General features: G+C 45.3%; 1 protein-coding gene across 2 annotated transcripts in view; it reads left to right on the forward strand.

Annotated features, from left to right (window-relative positions):
• MATR3 (matrin 3) overlaps positions 1-22552 on the forward strand; it is a 220219-nt gene that overhangs the window by 38683 nt on the left and 158984 nt on the right. For both annotated transcript variants that reach the window (XM_086931450.1, XM_086931449.1), the window contains 4 exons: positions 4402-4437; positions 8440-8570; positions 8816-8868; positions 17924-18049. In XM_086931450.1, coding sequence (XP_086787576.1) covers positions 4402-4437; positions 8440-8570; positions 8816-8868; positions 17924-18049 — 346 coding nt within the window. The remainder of the gene's footprint in view (positions 1-4401; positions 4438-8439; positions 8571-8815; positions 8869-17923; positions 18050-22552) is intronic.

The following is a 22552-nucleotide window of genomic DNA, read 5'->3' on the forward strand; positions in this document are numbered from 1 at the left end:
CGCCCTCTCGAGTCTTTAGCCTTAGACTGCTCGTATCCATGCTACTAGGATAGCTGGTCTATAAGGTTGACTTACAACCAATCATCAATAAGGGTTGCTGGACTGATACATAGTGGGCACTAGAATAGTGACCACTGCATATCAGGCCACCTTCTCACAGACTCCAGAAAGGGTTTTTATAAATGTTCAACCTGTAGGGCCTGTCAGTTTGGCACTAAGATCTACAGGACCGCATTCTCTGATATTTCCAGAGAAATATCTTGCCTGCAAAACAGAATACTGTGTGTATGTTCTGGAATGTGAATGTTGTTTAAAGTATATTGGCAGTACCAAATTGGCAGTACATAAGCGTATTTTACAGCATCTAAGGGCGATCATTAATAAAGACCAGAACTACCCAGTTGCAAGACATTTCCAGTCTGTGCATAACAGAGACCCCCAATTTCTCCGATATGTTGCCAGTCAATTCCTCCAACAAAGAGAGGAGGGGACAGAGAAGCCAGTTTACGTCGATTAGAGACAAACTATATATTGGAGTTCGACTGTAAATATCTGGGAGGTCTAAATGCAACAGAGGACCTTCAAACACAAAAGAGGGTCCCTGTAGGCTAAATACTAGGAGAGGAAGCAGGGAAAAACAATCCAAAAACATAGAAAAACCTCTCTTAGAAGCTTATATAACAGAAGGTAGTATATTAATCAGTTCCTATATAACATCATTGTCCCACACAGAAACAATTATAACCAAAACATATACATTTATTTTTGCAAGTCCATCAAGGAGCACAGATTCATAAAAGACATTTACATATATCATGCAATTAATCAAATAAACATAGCAAATAACCCCCAATCAAACTCAAACATTCAAACATCCTCTCAACCAATCACAACGTCATACACTACAAAAAGACAGTATCATAATCACAGAACCAAAATATCTAAGACAGAAGATACAAACAAAAACAGAAAAAAGCGCCGACGCGCATTTCGGAAAAGGACAATATATCCAAGGTTCCTTCTTCAGGGCGCAAGGAAAACCAAAGTTTATGTGCAGATTCTTCACAGCTGAAGATGACTTGAATATTTTTAGCACTTAATTCCTTTGGAACAATTATTTTTAGAGGCTATGTTTGATGCCGATGAGAAGAAAAGTATATTACAAAGTCAAAATTCAAAAAAGATAGATCACATCTATTCGAAGGTAGCCAATCGTTATATGGAGTCCAGGGTACACATTTTTCAGGATACCAATTATAGTATAGATACTGTGCAAGAACCGGGCCGAAGGTCTCGGACATAAGATCAGCCAGAAATAGCGAGCTAGATCTAACACTAGGCTCTATTGATAATCCAAGGTAGAGATAACGGGCACACAGCACACGTTTCACCCATGAATTGACGTGGTCCTCGGCAGTGGGACATGCAATTTGTTAGTAGCCTTCGGATACGAAGGCTGGTCGAGATACATAGAGCGTCTCCAACTTCCGCAATTGAAACCGAGAGGACCATCATAAATGTTTATGAAAGCTTAATTATGGAGGATGCCTCACTTATTTCGGAGTTCAGCCCCTTTTTCCATACAATGAGAAACCGTACCATGACTACGTCTAGAATATTGTGAATTATGTATATATCAATGAATTTATTGAACAGAAAGAATATCAGTTTTTTAAGGGCAACTAAGATGAGATTTATTTAAACCCTCTGTGTGGGTATCCACAGGGTGATGATTGGTTTTAAGACATAGTGGGTATTTTTATCTGTCTCTTTTTATGAGTTGTTTTAGGTATGTCACTGGGTGGTGCTTATTTATATTGGTTTTATATATCCCTTGCCCCCTTTTTTCTACTCCACACCATCGAAAATCTAAAAGTATCTTGGAATGAAACATCAGAACTTGTAAAGTATCGATAAGCTCAGAATTTTTTCTAAGGACAATCTTGGTATTTGCACTACATAGGCACGAGTCACTTTGACTATTAGCACTGAGGCTCACAGTCACTTTAAATTTATAGTACTGTAGCAACTTAGCACTTTATCACATTCAATGAATTACCATTTGCGTGTCTGTCCTTAATAGACAGAATTACGAATGGGGCAAGATGCACAGAAGTTGGTCTTTCAAAATTGTTCAACATGTAACTATGTGCTTGTTGGCAATTTATATAACCGTATTGATGCACTAATAATGAGACAACTTTAACGTTGCAGAAGTAGAGAGAGTTATAAAGTGACTAGGATTTTGGTTTTAATTTCATTTAGTTTACACAATAGGGTTATATCCCTTTCACGTTTAGGTGAGCACTTAGAAATAAGGATGTATCTAGTGCATGGTTGCAATGTATTTATGCAGATATAAGTATTTTCTGTCAATTGGCAACTGTGAGGCACTTGCACTTTAAATTTGGGCTTGTCAGTACGCATGGTCAGGTGATCAAGGCCGCTTGGACGGCCGAAGCTGATGTGGGAGAAATAAAAAAAATGCTGACACACAAGTTGGTCTGCGCCAGTGATTCCGCGTAAAGCGGGTGGAATTTGCGAGCTGTTGCTGATATATTTGTGTGTGTGTATGTATGTATGTATGTATGTATGTATATGTATGTATATGTATGTGTGTGTGTATATATATGTGTGTATGTATGTGTGTATTTATGTGTATATATGTGTGTATGGATGTGTATGTATGTCTTTATATGTCTATATATGTATGTCTATATATGTATGTGTATATATGTATGTGTATATGTATGTGTATATATATGTATGTGTATATATATTATATATATATATATATATATATATATATATATATATATATATATATATATATATATATATATATATATATATATATATATATATATATATATATATATATATATATATATATATAATGTATATGTGTGTGTCCCTGCGCATGGGCGGAAATAATCAGTGCTATTGGATTTGAGGAAACCCCTGGAAGAGAACTAGGATTACAGGTAAGTAACTTATGCTTTGCTCTGGCAAAGAAACAGCCTCCGGACGGCTTAAGGGCTCATTCTACCAGAGCGAATGCTGCTACCACTGCGTTGCAACATGGAGTCCCGATCCTGGACATCTGTTAAGCGGCAACTGGGCATTCCTGCACACGTTTACCCCGCATTACTGCCTATAGACAGTCCAGTCTGCAGGAACAGCCATTTTGTCTGTTCAGTTCTGCAGGATTTTGTTGTTGCATTCGCTTCAGATATGGTATTGCTTGCATATCTATTCAAAGATAGAGATATCTATCGGCAGATTCCTTATCAGATGAACAAGTTACTTACCTTGGGTAACTCTGTATCTGGCAGAGTAAGTATCTAGCCGCAGATTCCTTACCAACCCACCCTTCTTTCCAGCACTGAAGACTAGTTTCTTGGGTCAATGTTGTTCCTTTTCAGGGCCCTAGTTTTGATACACATTCAAAGGTCTGCACTCTTCATGTTTCAGTGTTTGACTTGGAAAGTCGGGAAGGGTAACTGACAAAACCACGTCATAGTGGCACCTAAATAAGTGATAAAAGCGGCACTTCTGGTGCAAACTACGCTGGTGACGACATGCGGAGCTAACGGGCGCTAACAGCGTGACTCTGAGCTAAGCATCGCCACTTACCGACACCTATGAAAATTATAGACATATAATCTGTGGCTAGATACTGTTTCTACCAGATAGGGTATTACCGAAATAAGTAACTTTTTCATCTTGGTGTTTTGTTTTGCTGCACTTCAATGACAAACGTTAAGTGTCAACCTATGTTTTCTGAAAAAAATGCTGCTTATTTTTTTTTTCAACATGGGGTTTGGTGTTTAAAAACTCCTCTCACTTTGCAGTCTGAGAAAGTAAATTATGTGACCATCTCGCTGATGTGCAGGGAGTGTGACACGAAAGGCTGTAGGATCTCATTTTTTTTGTGACACAAAAAAAAGTATATACCTGTAATTGAAGTGTACATGTTCACCTCTTATGAAAGCAAATCATTTGGGCACTATATTGTTTTTGCTGTAAAACTGTGTGCCAATTTAGTGGCCATTTTAATGAAAAATGTGCTGTCTGTAAATGAGTGCGCTACAGCAAGATGGTATTTTTATATTTTTTTCAAATCGACCACCTCCTATCCATTCAAGCTAGGTGCGTCGTGAAGGCTTGTTTTAAAAATTGGGCTGTGGTTCTAAAGTTTAGAAATCGACCCAGGGTACAAAAGTGTATTTTCTTGGTCGATGGCCTGATGCTCTCCACCTGGCATCAGAAAATGTTCCAAAAAATTAGAATAACTTTCTTTGGATGCTTGGGGGAGCATTGTTTCCTTTTTAGTGTGTGTAAAATGTGAGCTATTAAATAGCAATATGTAGATCATCAATATGTATTTTTCTTTTTAAGATACCCAGAGTGGAACCCAGATTCTGGACATGGAATGTAAGTATAGAGCACTATGCAAACCTATGCTGTTTTGTACCGTTTTAAATGTTAAAAATGTAACTTGAGATTGGCTTTTATTTTCGTATTGTAGAGTTAAGTGCAGAAACATTGACTTGCTTAAGCTTTTTAGTTGTACGCTTCTGACATTACCTACTTACTGTTTCTCGAGTGATAAAACTTAAAACATTGGCCTTTTTTCCATTTTGACTGGGGCCAATAAAGGAACAACTTTCAAAGCATGTAAATGTGGTTAATGGCAAAGGTTGCAAACTAGCGTTCTAGAGAATAGCCTTCTACAGATTCACCACTTTCTTTGCATTATTTTCTTTGAAAGTCCTCGTAATGCATGTAAAAAAAAATAATTCCAGTTGGATAATTCTTACAGTTTGCCAAGCTACTGTGGGTGGGATGTTGGACGCTGTAGGCAGCGGGGTACGGATTAAATCAAGACATGCATTGATTCATGCGCCCCATGTGTTTGATTTTTGCCTTGGACGTTTGTATAGCAAACATTCCAGAAGTAATCCCTCTTTGTGCTCTCTGGGGGTGCAACAGCATGTGATATTAGGGTGTGTGTTGTAGACCGAAATCTGTGATACTTTACTGGCGGTTTACTATTCTGGTCCGGCTGTTTGGCGGTAAATCGCAAAGATGGTTTGTGATTTATCAACTTTTTTTTTTTGGACTGGTCTGGAGTGCATTTACAATTTGTGTTGCATGGGCACTTAAAAAAAAAAAACCAAATTGGGGGTTGGACATATGACGGCATTATCGACATCGCTTGCACCAACAATTACAGTGGAGAGAAGGAATGGTTGACCAAGAAAGGCCAATGCAGCACATTGTATCAATTTAAAATCATCGATCTATTCAGCTATATCTGTTCCCATTCAGAACTAAGCGGGAATGGCTGCCAAAAAGGGGGGGGGGGGGTTGAGTGTACTCTGTCCTAGGTCTGCCAAATCAATATCGTAATATTCCATCCATGGCCACCATATATTACGGAATTTCCTGGGGCATCCTTTTCCCTCTATGTAACGTTTCCACAAGTATAACACACCAGTATTCCTGTATGTAAAAATATTCCCACTGCCGTGTGGGGAGTCTTGCCTATCCATTCTGTGTAGACAAGCCCTATCCTAGTATACCTGATGAAGGATCTTATAATGTATCAGTCTAATTCTGGACTTGATTGCAGTTTTCGTGGGATGCAGCAGTTCGTCTGTGTCCTCCAACTCTCGTATGTCCGATACCCATCCATCCCTCACATCCCCCCCAACTCGCCCTGTAGCAGCCTTCCTTCCAATGGGGCGTACACTGGCAGGTCAGTCTCTTCTAATCTTTCAGTCTCCAAGCATGTCTTCGCTGCAGGTATTTAAAATATTGCATCTTATGTAATTGGTACTCCCTCTGCAGTTGGGCGAATGATATCCGGGACCCCCCTACCAGGATTGTCCAATCCTTGGAAACCTATAGTATCCCAGACCGCATAACCCTTCAGCCTTCTTATTTCCTTTAAATGCGACCACTCCAGAGCGGAGTCTCCCGAGTTAATCTTTTTTCCTATCCTATGTATTTCCCTGATTGCCTCCAGCCCTTTATTGTACTCTGCGTAGCCAGTAAGAGGCTCCTCCAGCCCCTCCCTCGGGAGAGATGGTGCAGATGGGGGTTGATTTAGAATTGCAATAGCTTAAGTGTGTATGGTGGTCTCCTGGCGCATAACGCCAGCACCAGGGAAAATAGTAAGAGGGTTAATGAGCAACCCTGTCTCGTCTCTTTCTCTGCATAAGTCTGAAGTCTTGCCCTTCGCCCTCACATTTGCCATTGGAACCTGGTACAACAGTTTCACCCAGGTAATAAACTGGGGCCCAAATCCAAACTGTTAAAAGGCATGCATTGTATATGACCAGTGCACTGCATTGAAATGTTGTTTTGGCATCCAATGAGAGGAATGTGTGGGTCTGCTCTTATCTTAACTGTTTCTAACAGTTGTAGAGCCTATGGAGGTTATAGTTTGACCTTTTAGGCATAAAGCCTGACTGGTCCCTATCAATCAGGGGAGATATGAGTTGTACTAACTGCAGTCTGTATCGTTGCCTTATCTTCGTTTCAATATTCAATAGTGATATCGGGCAATATGAGTGTAATTTACTGGCCGTTTTCCCTGGTTTATGGATCACCACTATTGTGCCCGGTCTGGGGTAAATTGGCAGGGAACCCCTCCTCTTGAGCAGTCTTGTACATCTTTAACAGGTAGGGGCCTGAGAGTCCTCCATTTTTCCTAGTAGCCTGTTGGGTCTTGGGGTTTTCCTGGCTTTCAGTCTGCCTATTGCTCCCTGTATCTCTTCCATTGTAATGTCTTCCTCTAACAGTGCCTTCTCCTTGACGTCTGGGTTGGGATGGGAGTTTCGTCCAGGTATGCACGCATTTGGGCCACACCAGCAAGGGGCGAGCTTTGTAGAATTGCGAACTGTACCATGCAAGTTCCAGGCTATGCCCTGGGCCTTGTGGAAGGCATCGCCCTATTATCTTGTGTAACCATTTTGCCTCTTTCCTTCCTTCCCAGCCATGCCAGTAGTAATCCTCCCTTATCTCCTACATCATACAGACATTGTTGAGTGCATGAATCTGTTTTTTCGCCTCTTTATTGGCTAGGGCCAGATATTCCTTGTGGAGTATTGTCGCTTGGTGTTGGTTGATGGGATCTGTCGCAGTCCAAGGAGTGGCCTCCAGTTTCATAAGGTGGCATTTGAGGGTTACCACGTCTCGTGTTTTTTTTTTGTAGGCCAAGATGTTTTGTGCCATGTAGTATGCCATCCTGCTGGCCACGCTCAATGTTGCATAGGCACTTCCAAGGTTTGTGTACTATGTGGATGCTTTTATGTGAGGTGGCTTTGTTACCAAGCAGTGTAGGTGACAGCGTAATGGCTCGCTAAATGCTTAATGGTGTATGTGGGATGCTCTGTTTAACGAGAGCTTCAGTCTACACATGTTTGACAGTGTATGTTTGGGTTCCCCAGGTTTTTCACTAATTGGTGGAAACCCATCCACAAGAGCACCTTTGTCTGCCTCATTAATTCACATGGTGATCTTGCCTGAAACCTTATTCGGCCCTTCCAAGACTGGTAATACTGTCTGCTTGCCTGCATTTACGTGCATGAGTACAACTGAACTGAAACAAGAGTCAGTTGATGACCTGAGCAGAACCTAAACAAATTTGTAAATGGCGACTCAGCCTCCTATGGACTGAGTGGCTATTTGTGAGCACAAGTTTACGCCTTAAATCCCTCGTGCTACGCATCCAAGGATGAAATGCAAACCCATTGACAGGCGGCCCTGCTCGACAGACTGTTTGTGGTCTGCCATATGTCAGCCTATTGCACAGCCATCCATACAATCCAAATGTGTATTAGTTCCCAGAGCAGCAATATGTGTAAGTGAATCGTAAGCCTACTTCCCTCAGCCATCGTCCTCAAAGTTTCATCTTTGTTTTAGTAAGTAATATATTTGGGTGAGTCAACACCGCAAACCTGGCAAATGGCAAGTGGTGGGATGAATAACTTTGCACTTGAATCCCCTAGGAACTCTTGGTTTTTAGTTGTGCTCCAGTCCAAGTTCCTCTTTCGTCATGTGAATATTTCTCTCTCAAGGCTTAATGCATACCTGGAGCATGCACAATCCAGGACTTGCCTTGAAGTAGATGGAACATGTAGGGCAAGATCACTTTGCTGGGATTTACGAAATTCTCCTTAAAAGTATGTAAAATTAAACTTTACTGGCTCAGTCAAGATTTTATGCAAGACTGATTAATGTAGTTGAAACTGAAGGTTTGTTTATTGGGGAGACTGGGTGAATGGAGGAAGACTCGCCTAATGATCATGACTATTTGTGTAGTTTGTGGCTGATCTGGTGCATGCAATTGTCTGGCTTGCAATTCTGATTTGACCTGAAGAAGCACACTATGAATGACTAATTTCTCCCCCCCCCTCCCATTTACAGTGATGATCCGTTCATGTTGCATCAGTCAACAAACCCTGCTCCAGGAATTTTGGGACCTCCTCCCCCACCTTTACATATGGGAGGTGGACCCCCAGGACGTGGAGGTTTTCCAGGACCGCGTGGTCCCATGGGTATGTATCTGATATTGTTACCATAGTCAGTCCAAATACTTAGTTTCATTTGGTTTGTTCTGAGCCTAGTTAACACTTACACTTAGGCCAGCACAGATCTATTCCAGTAGTTTTTGTACAGATTAGTTCAACCACTAAACCAATAAATGCCATAGCGCACTTAAGAATTTTACTTAAATTCAAACATGTCTAACCTACTACTGCATATGTAAAATAATATAAATTACTTACTTTTCTCGTTCTAGGTCCTGGGAATGGGGACATGCCAGGGCCCAGGTACATGCAAAAAGGTCGAATGGTTAGTACAATACATTTTTCTTTCAGATGTTTTAAATTTATATTCAGTGTCTGTTTGACCAATATCAGTATTATATATTTAGCCTGAAGATGTCCTGTTTTGTTTTACTGGTGAGCATTTGCCATAATGCATAACATTTACAGTATACAATTAGCTTGCTAGCTGACATCTGCTCATCCTCTCCAGCCTCTAATCCTCTCCTTATCTGTTTTCTACCCCTCATGGTCAGTACCTGTTTTCTTTTTTTAAGCCACCTTAGCTTATCTAGCCACATTTCCTATACTATTATAAGCTAATCTCCTTAAATCTAATTGAATTGAATGCATGGGGCATTTGCGTTCGAAGAATACCAAATGCCACAGCCAACTTCAAGCTACCAGGCTTGTTTTAGCTGTTCGGTGGCTCCATTTTGGAGTTCGACACAGAAGTGTATAGAGATTCTTTGTTTTGTTGCTAAATTAAGGTCTCTGAACCATGGCATCACTTAAGTCTTCTGTGTGGGTCATTCCTTGCTATCATCCACGCAGCTCAATGTAATTTTGAGAAGGATCCACATGTACTATTCGTTTTTTGTCTTCTCAATAGCATTGTTTCAATGTGTCCCTATTTATTCAACAAACACATCTGTGGATATTAAGAGCACTGAATTTGGATGCAAAATAGGTAGTATTTCTTATGACTGAAGTTTTCATATGCTGAATTTTGTATTTTTTTCTTGTTTACCGGTAATGTGTGGTAGTCTTTTTGCCTACTTCTAGCAGCATTTTGATCTCTGCTGACTTCAGTGTGCTAGTATTTGTAGAGAAGTTTGGGATGATGATGCTGCAAATAAGGGAGATCTACTAACTACTATATGACTCTTCCATTGCTTGATCGTTATCTTTTACTTTTGTGTAATCCGGTGTTTAATAGGATTGGCAGGCTACTCCGATCTTGTTCTCAAATGTTGTGAATCATGTTGTCATGCTTTTGTCTTGAACCTATTGGCAACGTTTATCTTGAACTTATTTGTAATGTTTGTTCTTGTCAACTTTATCCTACCTGCTCAACTGTGAACAGCTCAGATATCCTCCTGGATCTTGTTCGCGCTATACAAAACTTTATAAATAAATACGGCGCTGGAGTTTCCTGGTACACAGACCTATGTAATGCACAAAATCCATTTTGAGGGTCTGTTGCTTAAAGTCTGAGGTAGCAGTCTAGGCCTGATGCTTTAAAGAAACGTGGCAAGAGTGGTGCCAAGTAGAATCTGTGTTTTTCTTGGTAGGTACCTTGGCCCGATGTTTTGAGTGATGAAAAGAGATTGCAATTGTTGCAGAGTAGTTGCTTGGGGGTATTGACCACTGAAGTTAGCATGGTGTTTAATTACACTATGTGTATTACCATTCTATGTGCTGGAGTTATGTAAAGCTTGGTATGCTGCTAAATGGTGTACCTCATCTCCTTTGCTTGTCTTTTGTCTTTCCTGTGCACCTCTGTATTTGCCGCTGAGAGCCATGATTTCGGTGGTGATCTATTAGGTGTTTTGTCTACCATGGGACAGTCTGTTTTTGTTAATTTGAGGCCATAGGTTTGGCCATCTTTTAATTTTCTTAAAAGCATTTGAGGCCATGGGTGTTATCCCCTTTGGGTTTTTCAGAAAGATTATTATTGAAACACATGACATTCAGCTCGCTGCAGGCGTTCTCCTTTCTCTATTAAGGAAGCAGTTTCTGTTGCAGTAACAACCCCCCCCCCCCCCCCCCCCCCCCCCACACTTTTTGCTAGACTACTGATGCACTTTGACTTGATGTGCCCTGAGTCCCTGCCAATCCAGTTCCCATGGCCTGTATTTTTTCCCAAAACTGTACCCCCCAATTGGTACCCCTCTGGGCACATGTTGGTCCCTTGTAAAAGTTACCAAGGGCACTGTGGCCAGGGAAGGCTTCTAAGCAGCACTTATTATACCACTGTTAGAGGCCCTCTATGTACACACACACTCACACACACACACACACTCACTCTTTTGGTGCACAACAAAGTGAAGTGTCGACATGGCGCACATCCCCGTGTGCCATGCCCACTTTCCTGGCATGGGTCTGGCACTGCTCTAGCTGGGTGCACTATACCAGTGGTGAGGGTGCAGGTGCATGAGCCCTGTACTCCTACAGTGTCTAGACCAATTCCTAGACTTTGCAAGTGGAGTAATGCCATTAAGAGTAAATATGGTGCTGGAGTTCGTAATTACGAATGCCACAGCACTATAATCGGTACAAAAGGGGTTGGTGATGGACGGAGCTTCTGAATCAATCAGACACTCACACCCAGTCAAGAGATCTGGGTTTAATCCATCACCGTTATTTAGCCCACTCTGCCACCCCAGTTAAGACATGGCTTTGTGCAAATCATTCTGACCCTGTGCCTCATGGGAACAGTGCAGCCCGAACTGCCAAGCCATGTGTTCCCTGGACCGGAAACAAGCTTCCGAGGACCGGTTTCTGGCATTCCAGCCTTCTTCAGCCCGGCTTGCTTGAATCCAGTGGTAAAGTGAGCAAGGTTATCACGTCTGAGTATACCCTGCCACACTTATGGCGGCCAAAAGCAGTACAAAAGGGGTCAGACTGATTTGCATATAGCCATGTCTTAACTGGGGTGGCAGAGTGGGCTAAAGAACGGTGATGGATTAAACCCAGATCTCTTGACTGGGTGTGAGTGTTTGATTGATTCAGATGCTCCGTCCATCACCACCCCCTTTTGTACCACATCACCATAATGGCTTTACTGAAAACTGGGAAGTTTGGTATTAAACTTTTCAACACAATAAACCCACACTGATTCCAGTGCGGCATTTAATGAAAAATGCCCTCAAGAGGGCATCTTAAAGATGCCCCCTGAGAAACAACCAACCTCTCTAATGGGTTCTCTGACTGGTACACACCAGTCTGCCACCACAAGACCTGTTTCTGAACCACTGTGGTGTTTAGCCTTCACCCCGAGTCCGGAAACCAAGCCTTTCCTGGGAAGAGGTGCTCCCAACTCCCGAAGGCCAGGAAGAGCCTTCTGTAGCAGGGGAGCTTCAAAAGCCTTGCAGCCTTTGTAATGCGACCCCCAGCCTCCTGCTATCAGGAGCAGGTCCCCTTCCTGTCTCCCCTCCTTTTCAGCAGGAAGACAGGTGGGAAAAATTAGCCAGCCTAGAAGTTGTGCCCACCTCTGCCATCTCCACTCAGGTGGGGGAGACTAGGTGACGCCAACGCTTCAGTGCCTGCCACTTTTCAGATCGCAGGCAACCAAGAAGACAGATTCCCGCAAACTAAGAAGAAAATAGATGAAAGATGCCCAGCAGTGGAGACTGTAGAGAACTGACTTTGCCCGAGCCGTACCGGCCCGTCTGCAGTTTCCAGAGATCCTGTGCCAAAAGTCGCCTTGTTCTGCAGATGTGACTTCCAGAGCCCTGGGAGGACTGACCTCCTTCATCAAAGACTGGTTCTCTTGTGAACAGCAACTCTGTTTAAAGAAAACTCAGAAGACAGACTGTGGCTTCTCGCATGTGGCTCGGTAAGGTGAAAGCGGACCTCCAAGGACACCCCTGCATCCAGCTGCCCTACACCCTGGAGAAAAGAACTGATGCGCACCTAGGTCCCCAAGCCATCCAACTTACCTGCCTAGCTGTTGGTTCCTCCCAGAAGTCTTCCTGGACTGAGCCTGCAGCTGAAATCTAAAACCAAAAATCCCCATTTAAAAACAGGGCACTCCACGTCAAACAGCTCCCAGCCGCCGCTGCGGGTGCACTTTGTGTGCTAAGCCGGATCGCCCTTTGCCCTGAGCCTAACAGCAAGTAATATCCTCCCACAACCAAGTGGCCTGTTCTTAAGCAGCCACCAACCAGAGGCCCCTATTCCCCATTAGATTAAATTTGGCCCCAGCACCCGGCGCCCTAGTTGGCGTTTTTAAGAGTGCATCCTCAACCCTGGGGGAACCCTTGTTCTAACCCCATGAACTCAACCCCAAAGATGTATTTATTTATTTTTATTTTATTTTGAGTTTTATATAGCGCGGACAAGATCTTTGCAGATATCAAAACGCTTTACAGAGAAGGGTACATGAGGGAGCAAAGTCAGACAGATAAATCAATAAATCAAACAGTACAAATAGGTGTCTGCGAAGCCAATCATGTGAATAATAAGACACTCATAGAAATAAGCAGAGGGGTCAGACATGTGTTACCGATTGGTGCAGAGTATTAAGAGTTCGAGATAATAGTTCTAGTGTATTTAGCCATGATAGCTTTTACTTCATTTTTAAAGAGTGTAGTGGAGGAGATGAGCCTGGTTTCGGGAGGGAGTGAGTTCCAGATCCTAGGCGCCATTCCTGAGAAGGAGCGCATATGTTTTTTCCTTCCGGAGTCTTCGAGGTTTCAGCAGAAGATTGTTTGTACCTCTAGTGTTTCTAGCTCCGCCAGAGATTGTCAGTTTCTGAGCGAGATAGCGGGGTGAGTTTAGGTGTACCGCCTTGTGTGTCATGCAGGCGATTTTCAGATGTATTCTGGCTTCAAAAGGCAGCCTGTTCAGGGATTTCAAGTCAGGGGTAATATGGGAGTGCTTTTTCGACCCAGTGATGAGTCTCGCTGCAGCGTTTAGAGAAGCTCTTAGTGTGCGGTTGTAGTTAGGGAGAGTCCCCAGAGGGCGGTGCTGCCGTATTCAATTCGAGGGATGACTAGAGCTTGTACTGCGGTTTGGAAGTCTTTGGCTGGGAGGAAGGGTTTAAGTTTCCTCAGAGTATTGATCTGGAAGTTCGCTCCCTTTGTTGCCTTGCTGATATGTTGCTGCATGTTGAGATTGGTGTCGAGTGTTATGCCTAAAGATTTTGCTGAGTCCACGATGGTGGGTTGTACATTGAGTGCAGTTAGGTGTTTAAGCCAAATTTACGTAGTGGAGATCTTCGTTGGTGGTGAGATCAGAAGGAACTCTGTTTTCAGGGCATTGAGTTTGAGATGATTATCGGCAAGCCAGGATTGGGTGCCTCTGATCGTTGAGTTCAGGAGCAAGATGTCTTAGGGGGATTGTACTTTGAGATAAAGTTGAGTGTCATCGGCGTACATGTGAAAGTGTACATTGGATGCTTGTAGCAGGGTGGTGAGAGGTTCCATGACTAGGTTGAACAAAGTTGGGGATAGAGAGGATCCTTGGGGGACGCCTAGCGTTACAGGTATTGGCGAGGACATCAGCTTGTTGCTCTTGAATTTCTGCGACCTGTTGTGAAGAAAGGAGGTGAACCACTTGAGAACAGTTCCAGATAAACCCATTCTTGTGTTTAGTAGATCTAGCTAATTCTCATGTTTAACGGTGTCGAATGCTGAAGAGAGATCAAGAAGGATGAGGAGGCAGGTGTCGTTTTGGTCCAGCATTTGAAGTGCGTCGTCAATTATGTGAGTCATAGCAGATTCTGTACTATGTCCTGCTCGGAAGCCTGATTGGTGAGGGTTGAGGAGATCAAATTGTTCAATGTGTTTAGCCAATTGTAGTTGTGCGCATTTTTCCAGCAGTTTGGCGAGAGTGGGAATATTGGTAATGGGACGGTAGTTGTTGAGATCAGAGGGGTCGGCTGTAGGTTTCTTTAGTAGAGGTGTGACTTGACCAACTTTGAGGGAGTCAGGTATGCTTCCTTGTTGGAGAGAGCTGTTGATAATTTTAGTCCAGAGAGGGAGAAACAAAGGGGTAAAGTCTTTTACTGCGGAAGCAGGAAGGGGGGTCTGTGAGGTGATTGGATGGTTTCAGGGTACTGAGCAGTTTGCCAATTTCTTCTTCCGTGTATGTGCCAAAAGTTGACCATGTAGCATTGTTTTTTGGTTCCATGGGTGCTAGGCACTGGGGTTTGGAGTAGAGGCTTGCGTCAATGAGGAGATTGCTCTCTGTTATCAGTTTTTTGGATGAAGAAAGCAGCGAAGTCTTCACAGGAGGGAGCCTCACGCACCGTGTTGAGTGGTTGGGGTTGATCCTTGGATTGTGATCTGATTAGCTCAAACAGTTTTCTCTGGCGGTTTTTCGCTTGGTCGAGCTGGAGGCGGAAGAAGTCTGATTTTTTTTTTGCGTTTTATTTTCCTGAAGTAGGCGTTTCTCTTTTTCTTCAGATCTTCTAGGTGCGTTGCAGAGGGAGCTGATCTCCAGGTGCGCTCTGCCATTCGCATGTCTCGTCTATCCTCATTGAGACTCTTGTCGTACCATGGATTGGAGCTTTTTGTAGAGACTCTTTTTAGCTGCATAGGTGCAGGCTCATTAATTATCGCGGTCATAGCATTGAGGTGGTGGTCAGTCAAGGTTTGAACGTCCGTATCGCCTGTCGGTGGAAGTAGGAGATTGCAACTGTTAGGGGGTAGGGAGTTTAGGTTGAGTTTCTTCATGTCTCTTTTCCAGACTTTGGGCTTGGAGAATTGAGCCGGGTTAACTTTAACTTTTTCATTGATGACGAATGTGATAATATGATGATCTGACCAGTCACAGGGTTGGATGGACTCGAGTTGGATAGATTCCTCTTTGGAGATGATCAGGTCGAGGATAGAACCTTTCTCGTGGGTTGGGCTGTTGCATATTTGGGTAAGGTTAAGGGCATCGAGGAAATTTTTAAGACTATTTACTACCGCGTCATTGCGGTCGTTCCAGTGGAGGTTGAAGTCACCAAGGTATATTTGGCTGAGCTGCCGCCCGGAATTGGTTGAGATCATATCCATGGTTTGTTGGGTAAAGGTGAGGTTGTCCCTGGGTGGGTGGTAGATGCTGTGAAGAGAGCATATTGGTTTGCCCTCACTGATCATGTCAAGGCAGATGTATTCCCAGGATGTTGGGGATGGTAGGGAGGTGGAATTGACTTTCAGAACAGAGAGGTTGTTCCTGTAGATGCATGCGATTCCACCACCAATTTTGCCTGATCTGTCGAGCCTGATAATGTGGTAGTTGGGACGAACCAGAATGCCCATTATAGGTGTCGAGGATTCAGTTAGCCAGGTTTCAGTCAGGATGATTAGGTCAAGGTCCAGCGACAAGAGAAGATCAGCAATGGCGGCGGAATGTTTCGAGGCCGATGTGCAGTTGAGGAGAGTGCATTTGAGACGGGGTGTGTTGAGGGTGGTAGTTGGTTCTAGAGAGAGAGGGATTTTTCTAAGGTTATTGGGGATGGAGGATCTGCTGTTTAGTGTGGGGGGTCTAAGGGGATTTGAGTGTATCGTGGGAATGGTGAGGTGTGGGGTGGATGTGTGATTTTGGGGGGCTGGGTCATAGGAGCGTAGAATGGTGAGTGTGTCCAGGTCAGAAGTAGGGTTGTGGGTGCGACTAGGGCGGTTGTTGCGATTGCGAGCTGGGATTGAGGTCCGGTTGGGGGAGAGTTGAGTGAGAGAGTTACTCGATAGGGCGGAGGACAAGTTGGGCAGGGAGGTGTAGTCCCTGTACTTACCTGGTTACTGATAACTTCATCTCTCTCCATAGGAATACATTGACTGTTTTTTTCTGAAAAATGTTGTGTGGAAGTGATTTGTATGGGAACCTAAAAAACTACAACTGTGGCAAACTGATTTTACTCACCTTTCTCTTTTTGGTCTAGTATATACAGAGCCAGCTTCCTACAAGGTCTAATGGCTAGATCGTGGTATTCAATTTTGTGCTGACAATTTTGTGTAGATCCTAATGGAGAATATGCTTGTTGAGTCTAAAAGCAGGTTCAGCATGGAGCCTAAGTGAATCAGAGACTTCCTAGAGAAGAAGTGCAGCGAACCTGTACTTTCTAGGACACCGTGGTGCTATTTGAATGAGCGCACAAAGCCCAGTCCATCTCCAGTAATACTTGGGGAATTCGGCGAAGTGGAGGAAAGGCGTAGGCAAACATATATTTTTTTTTTAACCAATTTATCAAACTGCTCTTGCTGGTAGTGGCTGCAGGCAGTTTTGGCACTTCTGGTTTGCAGCAAACCGATCTAATTGTGGTGCCCCAGGACCAAATAGTTCCAGCTTGGGTTTAGTTTAACTCCCATTTGTGACATTCCTCTGTTGGCCTGCTGAGACTGTTGGCTCGGAGTTGCTATCAGTACTGACTTCTTATTCTTGGAAGGAAAGAGAATACACCTAGTTATTGCACACATTTAGGCTTTGCAGCTGTGCAGTTGATCCTACGTTTATGGACTTGTAACTCTTGCAAGTGTGCACTCCAAGTCTAGCGAGGCATCAGTTCTACAAATTGGGATTTTTCCATTAGGAAAAAAATGGTACGGCTGTTCTTGCATTAAAGCCATCAGGTTAGAGCCAGTTTCATATGAGAAGTTTGTATTGTGCTGAAAGAATCCACCTTCTGTAGCTACTGCTTGTTTTAAATCCTCCTGAAACCGCTTCATGCAAAGGTGGGAATGTGAACTTAAAGGGATGCAGATGACAATTGTCCCTTTTATAAACGTACTGCTAAGGCACAGAGGCATGTGAAACTTTTTTCTTCTATCGAAGTACATGGTCTTGTGTATTCTAGGTGAGCCTGCAGTGTGTATGTAATGACCTTGTGGACGTTTAGAGCTTCAATCATTGTCCAAGGCATTTCTAATTTAGCAAACTGCTTTAAAATCCTTATATGCACAAGTTATGGTGGTCTAAAGTGTTGAGCCGATTTTCAAGTCTGAGTTGGAAGGTGAAGTCTTCAAATTATGAGGGATGTTTATATGCAGCTGTTGTTTTGAGCATCATGGCCCTTAGCAATTGGCATTCTGGCATAAAGAATTGGCTGAAAGTGTGCTATTGAGGATTAATTGTTTTATTTTATTTTATCTGTGATGTAAGTGGGATGGGAACTATGATGTACTCGGTTTGAAAAATCCTATTATGAATGGGGTCTTGGTATTGTATGTGGTGGGAGAAAGGGGCCTTCTAAAGAATGTTTTACAGTTAGGAGAAGCTTTTGACCATTTTTTTTTTATGCAGCAGGTGTTTATAATTTAAAACTGACAGATTTGTCCAGATAGTGAGCCCAATTTTGTTACCTTTGATCAACGTTTAATATGAATTTGTTTATATGTACATTTAATTGTATACTCTTGTCTTCTGCTTAGGAAACTAGCCGTGTTGTTCATATTATGGATTTTGAAAGGGGAAAAAACCTGAGATATCAACTGTTGCAGCTTTGTGAGCCATTTGGACTGATAACAAATCATTTGATTTTGAACAAAATCGATGAGGTAATGTTATAATTTCATTTGTGTGTTTTGTGGATGTTCCTTCATCCACATCAAAAATGTTCTAGCCACTGTGGGGGCGGGGGAGCCTTTTGCAGTGTTCTATACATGTATCTAAGCATTTATACATCCTTACAAGGGGAGTGCTGACAAATACATTTTTGACAGATTCATTTTAGAATAAGGTTGCTTTATCTTAACGTTTTTATCGTCTAGCCCCTGTACAATAAATCGCTGCACGTCTACTACACATCTGAAAGGGGCACGTTAGTGATATATTCCTTACCTTAGAATATCCCCAGGCGTCAGACTGGATCCGGAAAGTTTTGCTTAGCAGTACTCCTGCGCGTCAGGTGGCGTCCTGCGGCTCCGTGTCCTGTCACTGGCATTGCCAGCGCCAAGATGACGTCACAGACAGTACTTGGACGCCACCCATGTTCTTTCTATTTCCGAGCCAGCAATCTGTGATCTGGATTGAGCAGATACAGTAGTCACTTTTTCACTACTCAGACTTTTGTCTCCCCTTTTCTCTCTTGTTGCACGAAGCGTGCCGCCGTAATATGTCTGTGGCGGACCCCCACGATGTGTGCCTATACTACCCAGAGATAGACCACTTCTCCCGGGACTGTCGGGCCATGGCCGCCAAGGCCTTGCGGGAGCGGCGTCTGACGTTGCTGGAGGATCGACATTCGTCGCACCGCCACTCTGGGTCCAGGGGTCGTTCCCGCGATTGTTCGCGGGACAGGAACTGTCGCTCCTCGGGCTCCTAACTCTTCGCCTTCAGATTCCTATAAGCGACTCCATAAAAAAGTTGAAGAAGCGTGTTCACTTTCCGATGTCTTTCCTAAGCCGCCCCCCCTCGCTCCTCAGAGGCAGACGAGGGGCTCCCCTGGAGACTGGGAGTCCCGTGGCCTACCTGACATACCCGGTTCCATCGGCGACTCCCGAACAGATGCGAGAGTTTACTGCTGCCTTGGACTGCCTCTATAAGTCTTTGGGCTCACGCCGGTGTGTCTTCGGGCCCCGCGATCCCCTGTCCAGATCCGGCGGCTCCGGCCCCAGGCCCAAGAGATGCATCGCTGCTGGCGCCGCAGTGGGTGCTGTTTATCCCACCCCTGCCCCGGTTTCCTGACCATTTTGTTTCAGCCTGGGATCCGAATTGTGAAGCGGCCCAGGCCGGCGCCATTTGTCCCGGCTCCGACTCTGCCGCTGCAACCTTTCAATGATGCCCTTATTGAAGTCCTCTTGGGCACTTGGTTGCGGCGGGCCACTGGAGCGCCAGTGGATAAAAATGTCGCCAGGCGTCACCGCCTGGTGATCCCACCTTCCTGACCACTCACCCTATGCCTGAGAGCCTGGTCATTCAGGCCTTGACGTCGCAGCGTGCCTTCCCTACGGTTCCGCAGGATAAGGACTCTGAAAGGGTAGAACAATTTGGTAAGGGGTTGTTCTCCTCGTCCAGCTTAGGACCGCGGTCGGTTAACACCGCCTGCTTGTAGGGCCGGTACTCTCACGCAGTGTGGGATTCCGTTGCTCAGGTCTTGCCTCAGTGTTCTGAGGGGGTCCATGCTGTCCTTTCCCAGGCGATTGCTTAGGAGAAGGATGTGGCTACGGTTGCCATCAGGTGTGGTTTAAAAACCCCTGATTTGTTGGGCAGGGCAATTTCCACGACTGGCGTTGCGGCGCATGCTTTGTTGCGTTCAACTGGGTTCTCGCCTGATGTCTAGGGCTTGCTCATGGACATGGCGTTTGATGACTCCCGCCTCCTTGGCGATAAGGCCGACAGTGTACTGGAGCGCTTCAAGGACTCACGGGCCACGGCCAAGTCCTTGGGGCCTCTCTACGAAGACCACTGCCACTCCTGGGTTTCGTTCCTTTCGTAGCCAGGGCAGAGGCACCCAGGCACGCTCCTCCAACAAGCCTATGCAGAACCAGCCTCAGCAAGGATGGGGTTTCCGCAGGGGTGGGTCTGGGAGCCAGCTTGCAGGTCAGTCTTCCTCTACCCCGCTGTTTCCACTACCAAGCTTTCCTAATCTGAGCTTCAGGAAGAACTCCAAGCCGGTGGGTGGCAAGGTCCGCCACCATCTCTTCCACTGGCGCGAAATTACATCGGACAAATGGGTGCTGCAGATAATCTGCCGGGGTTACTCCCTTCCACTCCTCCCCTCCACTCCTCCAGCCATGCCACCTCTGTACCACCACATGTCAGGGTATCATTTGACTGTTCTCCGATAGGAAGTCACGGTCCTCCTGGCCAAGGGGGCCATTGAGTGCGTTCCAGATCAGGGAGTGGTGGTTCTTCCCACTAATTTCTGGTTCTCAAGAAGGGCAAGGGAGGCCAGCGTCCCATCTTGAACGTCCGGGATGGCAATCCCTTTCTTCGGAAGGAGAAATTAAAGTCCTGGCTACCCTTGAGACTGGATGGTAGCATTGGACTTGCAGGACACTTATTCACATCCCAGTCTTGCCGGCCCACTGGCATTGCCTGCGGTTCATGGTAGGCCACGAGCACTCTCAGTTTGCCGTGCTCCCCTTCGGCTTTACCAGTGACCCTCGGGTGTTTATGAAGGTGATGGCGGTGGTCACAGCTCACCTGCGCAGGTCGGGGGTGTCCGTCTTCCCCTACCTCGACGACTGGCTGTTGAAGGCGGGCTCACCCCAGGCAGTCGTCCACCACCTCCAGACTACGGCTGACCTCCTGCATTTGCTGGGGTTCTCATCAACGTGCTGAAGTCGCGCCCGAGTCCCTCTCGGAAGCTCCCCTTCATCGGAGCGGTTCTGGATTAGACGCTGTTTCTGGTTTATCCTCCTGAGCAGCTAGTCCGGAATATTCAGGCTAGGATTCCGATCTTTCAGCCTCTACCCCGGGTTTCGGTCAGGGTGACCCTTCGGCTTCTTGGCCTGATGGCCTCCTGCATCCTGCTGTTGACACATGCGGGCTCTGCAGTGGGACCTGAAGTTTTGCAGCGTGAATCTTTCTGGATTCACTATGCTGTGCATTATTCTGCGGTCTAGTGGTTGGGTCCGGAATTGTAGTCTTATTTATTTTTTATTTTTTTCGTAGCTCAGGTGGGCGTCTACGTCCCGCCTTCTGGTCTACTTCCTTTGACGTCGGCCCGCTTCCTGCAGAAGCTCCCACCATTCGGCGCCATCTTCAGATTCTTTTTCCCTCCTTTGGGTCTGGATCGTCACAGGGAGGCTCCAGAGTTTTTGGAGGAAAGCAGAGGAAAAAGACTAATTCTACACGGAAGAGATTGGAGAAGAGACAGACGAACAAGATCACGGAGCCGGGACAACGAAGGAGAACTTCGATGTCCAACAGAAAATGCGCACACAGGGGGCCCCCTGAGCGCAGTAATGGAAAAAACAACTCCTAAATTCTACCGTAACTACCACCACAAATACGCGCAGAAGGACCAGCACCTGGTCTGCAACCTCTGCCTACCGGTTGACCACGAGAGCAAGAATTGCAACACCTGCTCGGTCTTCACCCTGAGGGTTAGAGACAGAGAAGAGCCAACTACACCATGCAAGGCAAAGGCCAACCTCCTTCGCTTCGGGACCTGGGCCTCTCCAGAGACGAGAAGGACAACATCGCCATGGGACCAGGTGACTACACGGTCGTAGAGCAGGATAAGAAAATATCTAAAACTGTAGGAGAGACGTCGACCCCTAAACCCCCGAGAGACTCTTGAAAGTCTGAGTCAGACTCTCGAAAAACATAGTTCAAGTCCACGAAGGGCGCACCGGCGCCAAAATCTAGACCGCCGCAGCTGCATCCAATGACAAACAGCCCAGCGGATCCTTTGAAAAGGATTCCCAGATGGCGTAAACGGGCGCAAAGCTAAGGTCGTCTAAGCACGTCCCCGAAAAGGACCGCTCGACTTCGAAGGAGAAGGTCCCGAAAGCTGCTTCGACGACTGCACCGAAGAGATCGGCCGAAACACTCGCCGCCGAACAGGCAGCCGAAATAGAGAGAAAAAAGAAGGCTTGAGGCTGTAATGGAAAACATCCTGCAAAGGAAGAGTTCGGCGAGAAAATGGAAAGGTTCACGATTCCATCAATCTATGACGATCGTCGAAATGGAAGAGGAGTTTGCCGCCGAAAACGCCCGAGCCCCAGGAACACCTAGAGAGAGGGCCTATACTACGAAGAGGAAGGAGACTATGACCAGCGGACGAGATTCGGCTCTGACTCCTCGATGGCACAGGACCTGGAGTGGCAGGACCTTGACGCCGAAAGCCCAGAAGAGCCCGTGGAGACGTACACCGCGAGGCCTTCGCTGCCGGATGACATTGGGGTCTACAACATGGTCATCTGGAGCGCAGCAACAGCTTGTGGGGTCAAACTGGAGGAAGAAAAACCAAAGGCATGCCTCCTCTTAGAGACCCTGCCCCCCATTCAAACAAGGAGTCAATTCCTCCCCATGCTCCCAAGTGTCCTGGACCAAGGGAGGGAGGCATTCAAAGACCCAGCAACCTGCAGGTCGTTTATGCCTAGGACGGA

Source organism: Lissotriton vulgaris, chromosome 7 (genome assembly GCF_964263255.1).
Source record: "Lissotriton vulgaris chromosome 7, aLisVul1.2, whole genome shotgun sequence".
NCBI classification, from domain to species: domain Eukaryota; kingdom Metazoa; phylum Chordata; class Amphibia; order Caudata; family Salamandridae; genus Lissotriton; species Lissotriton vulgaris.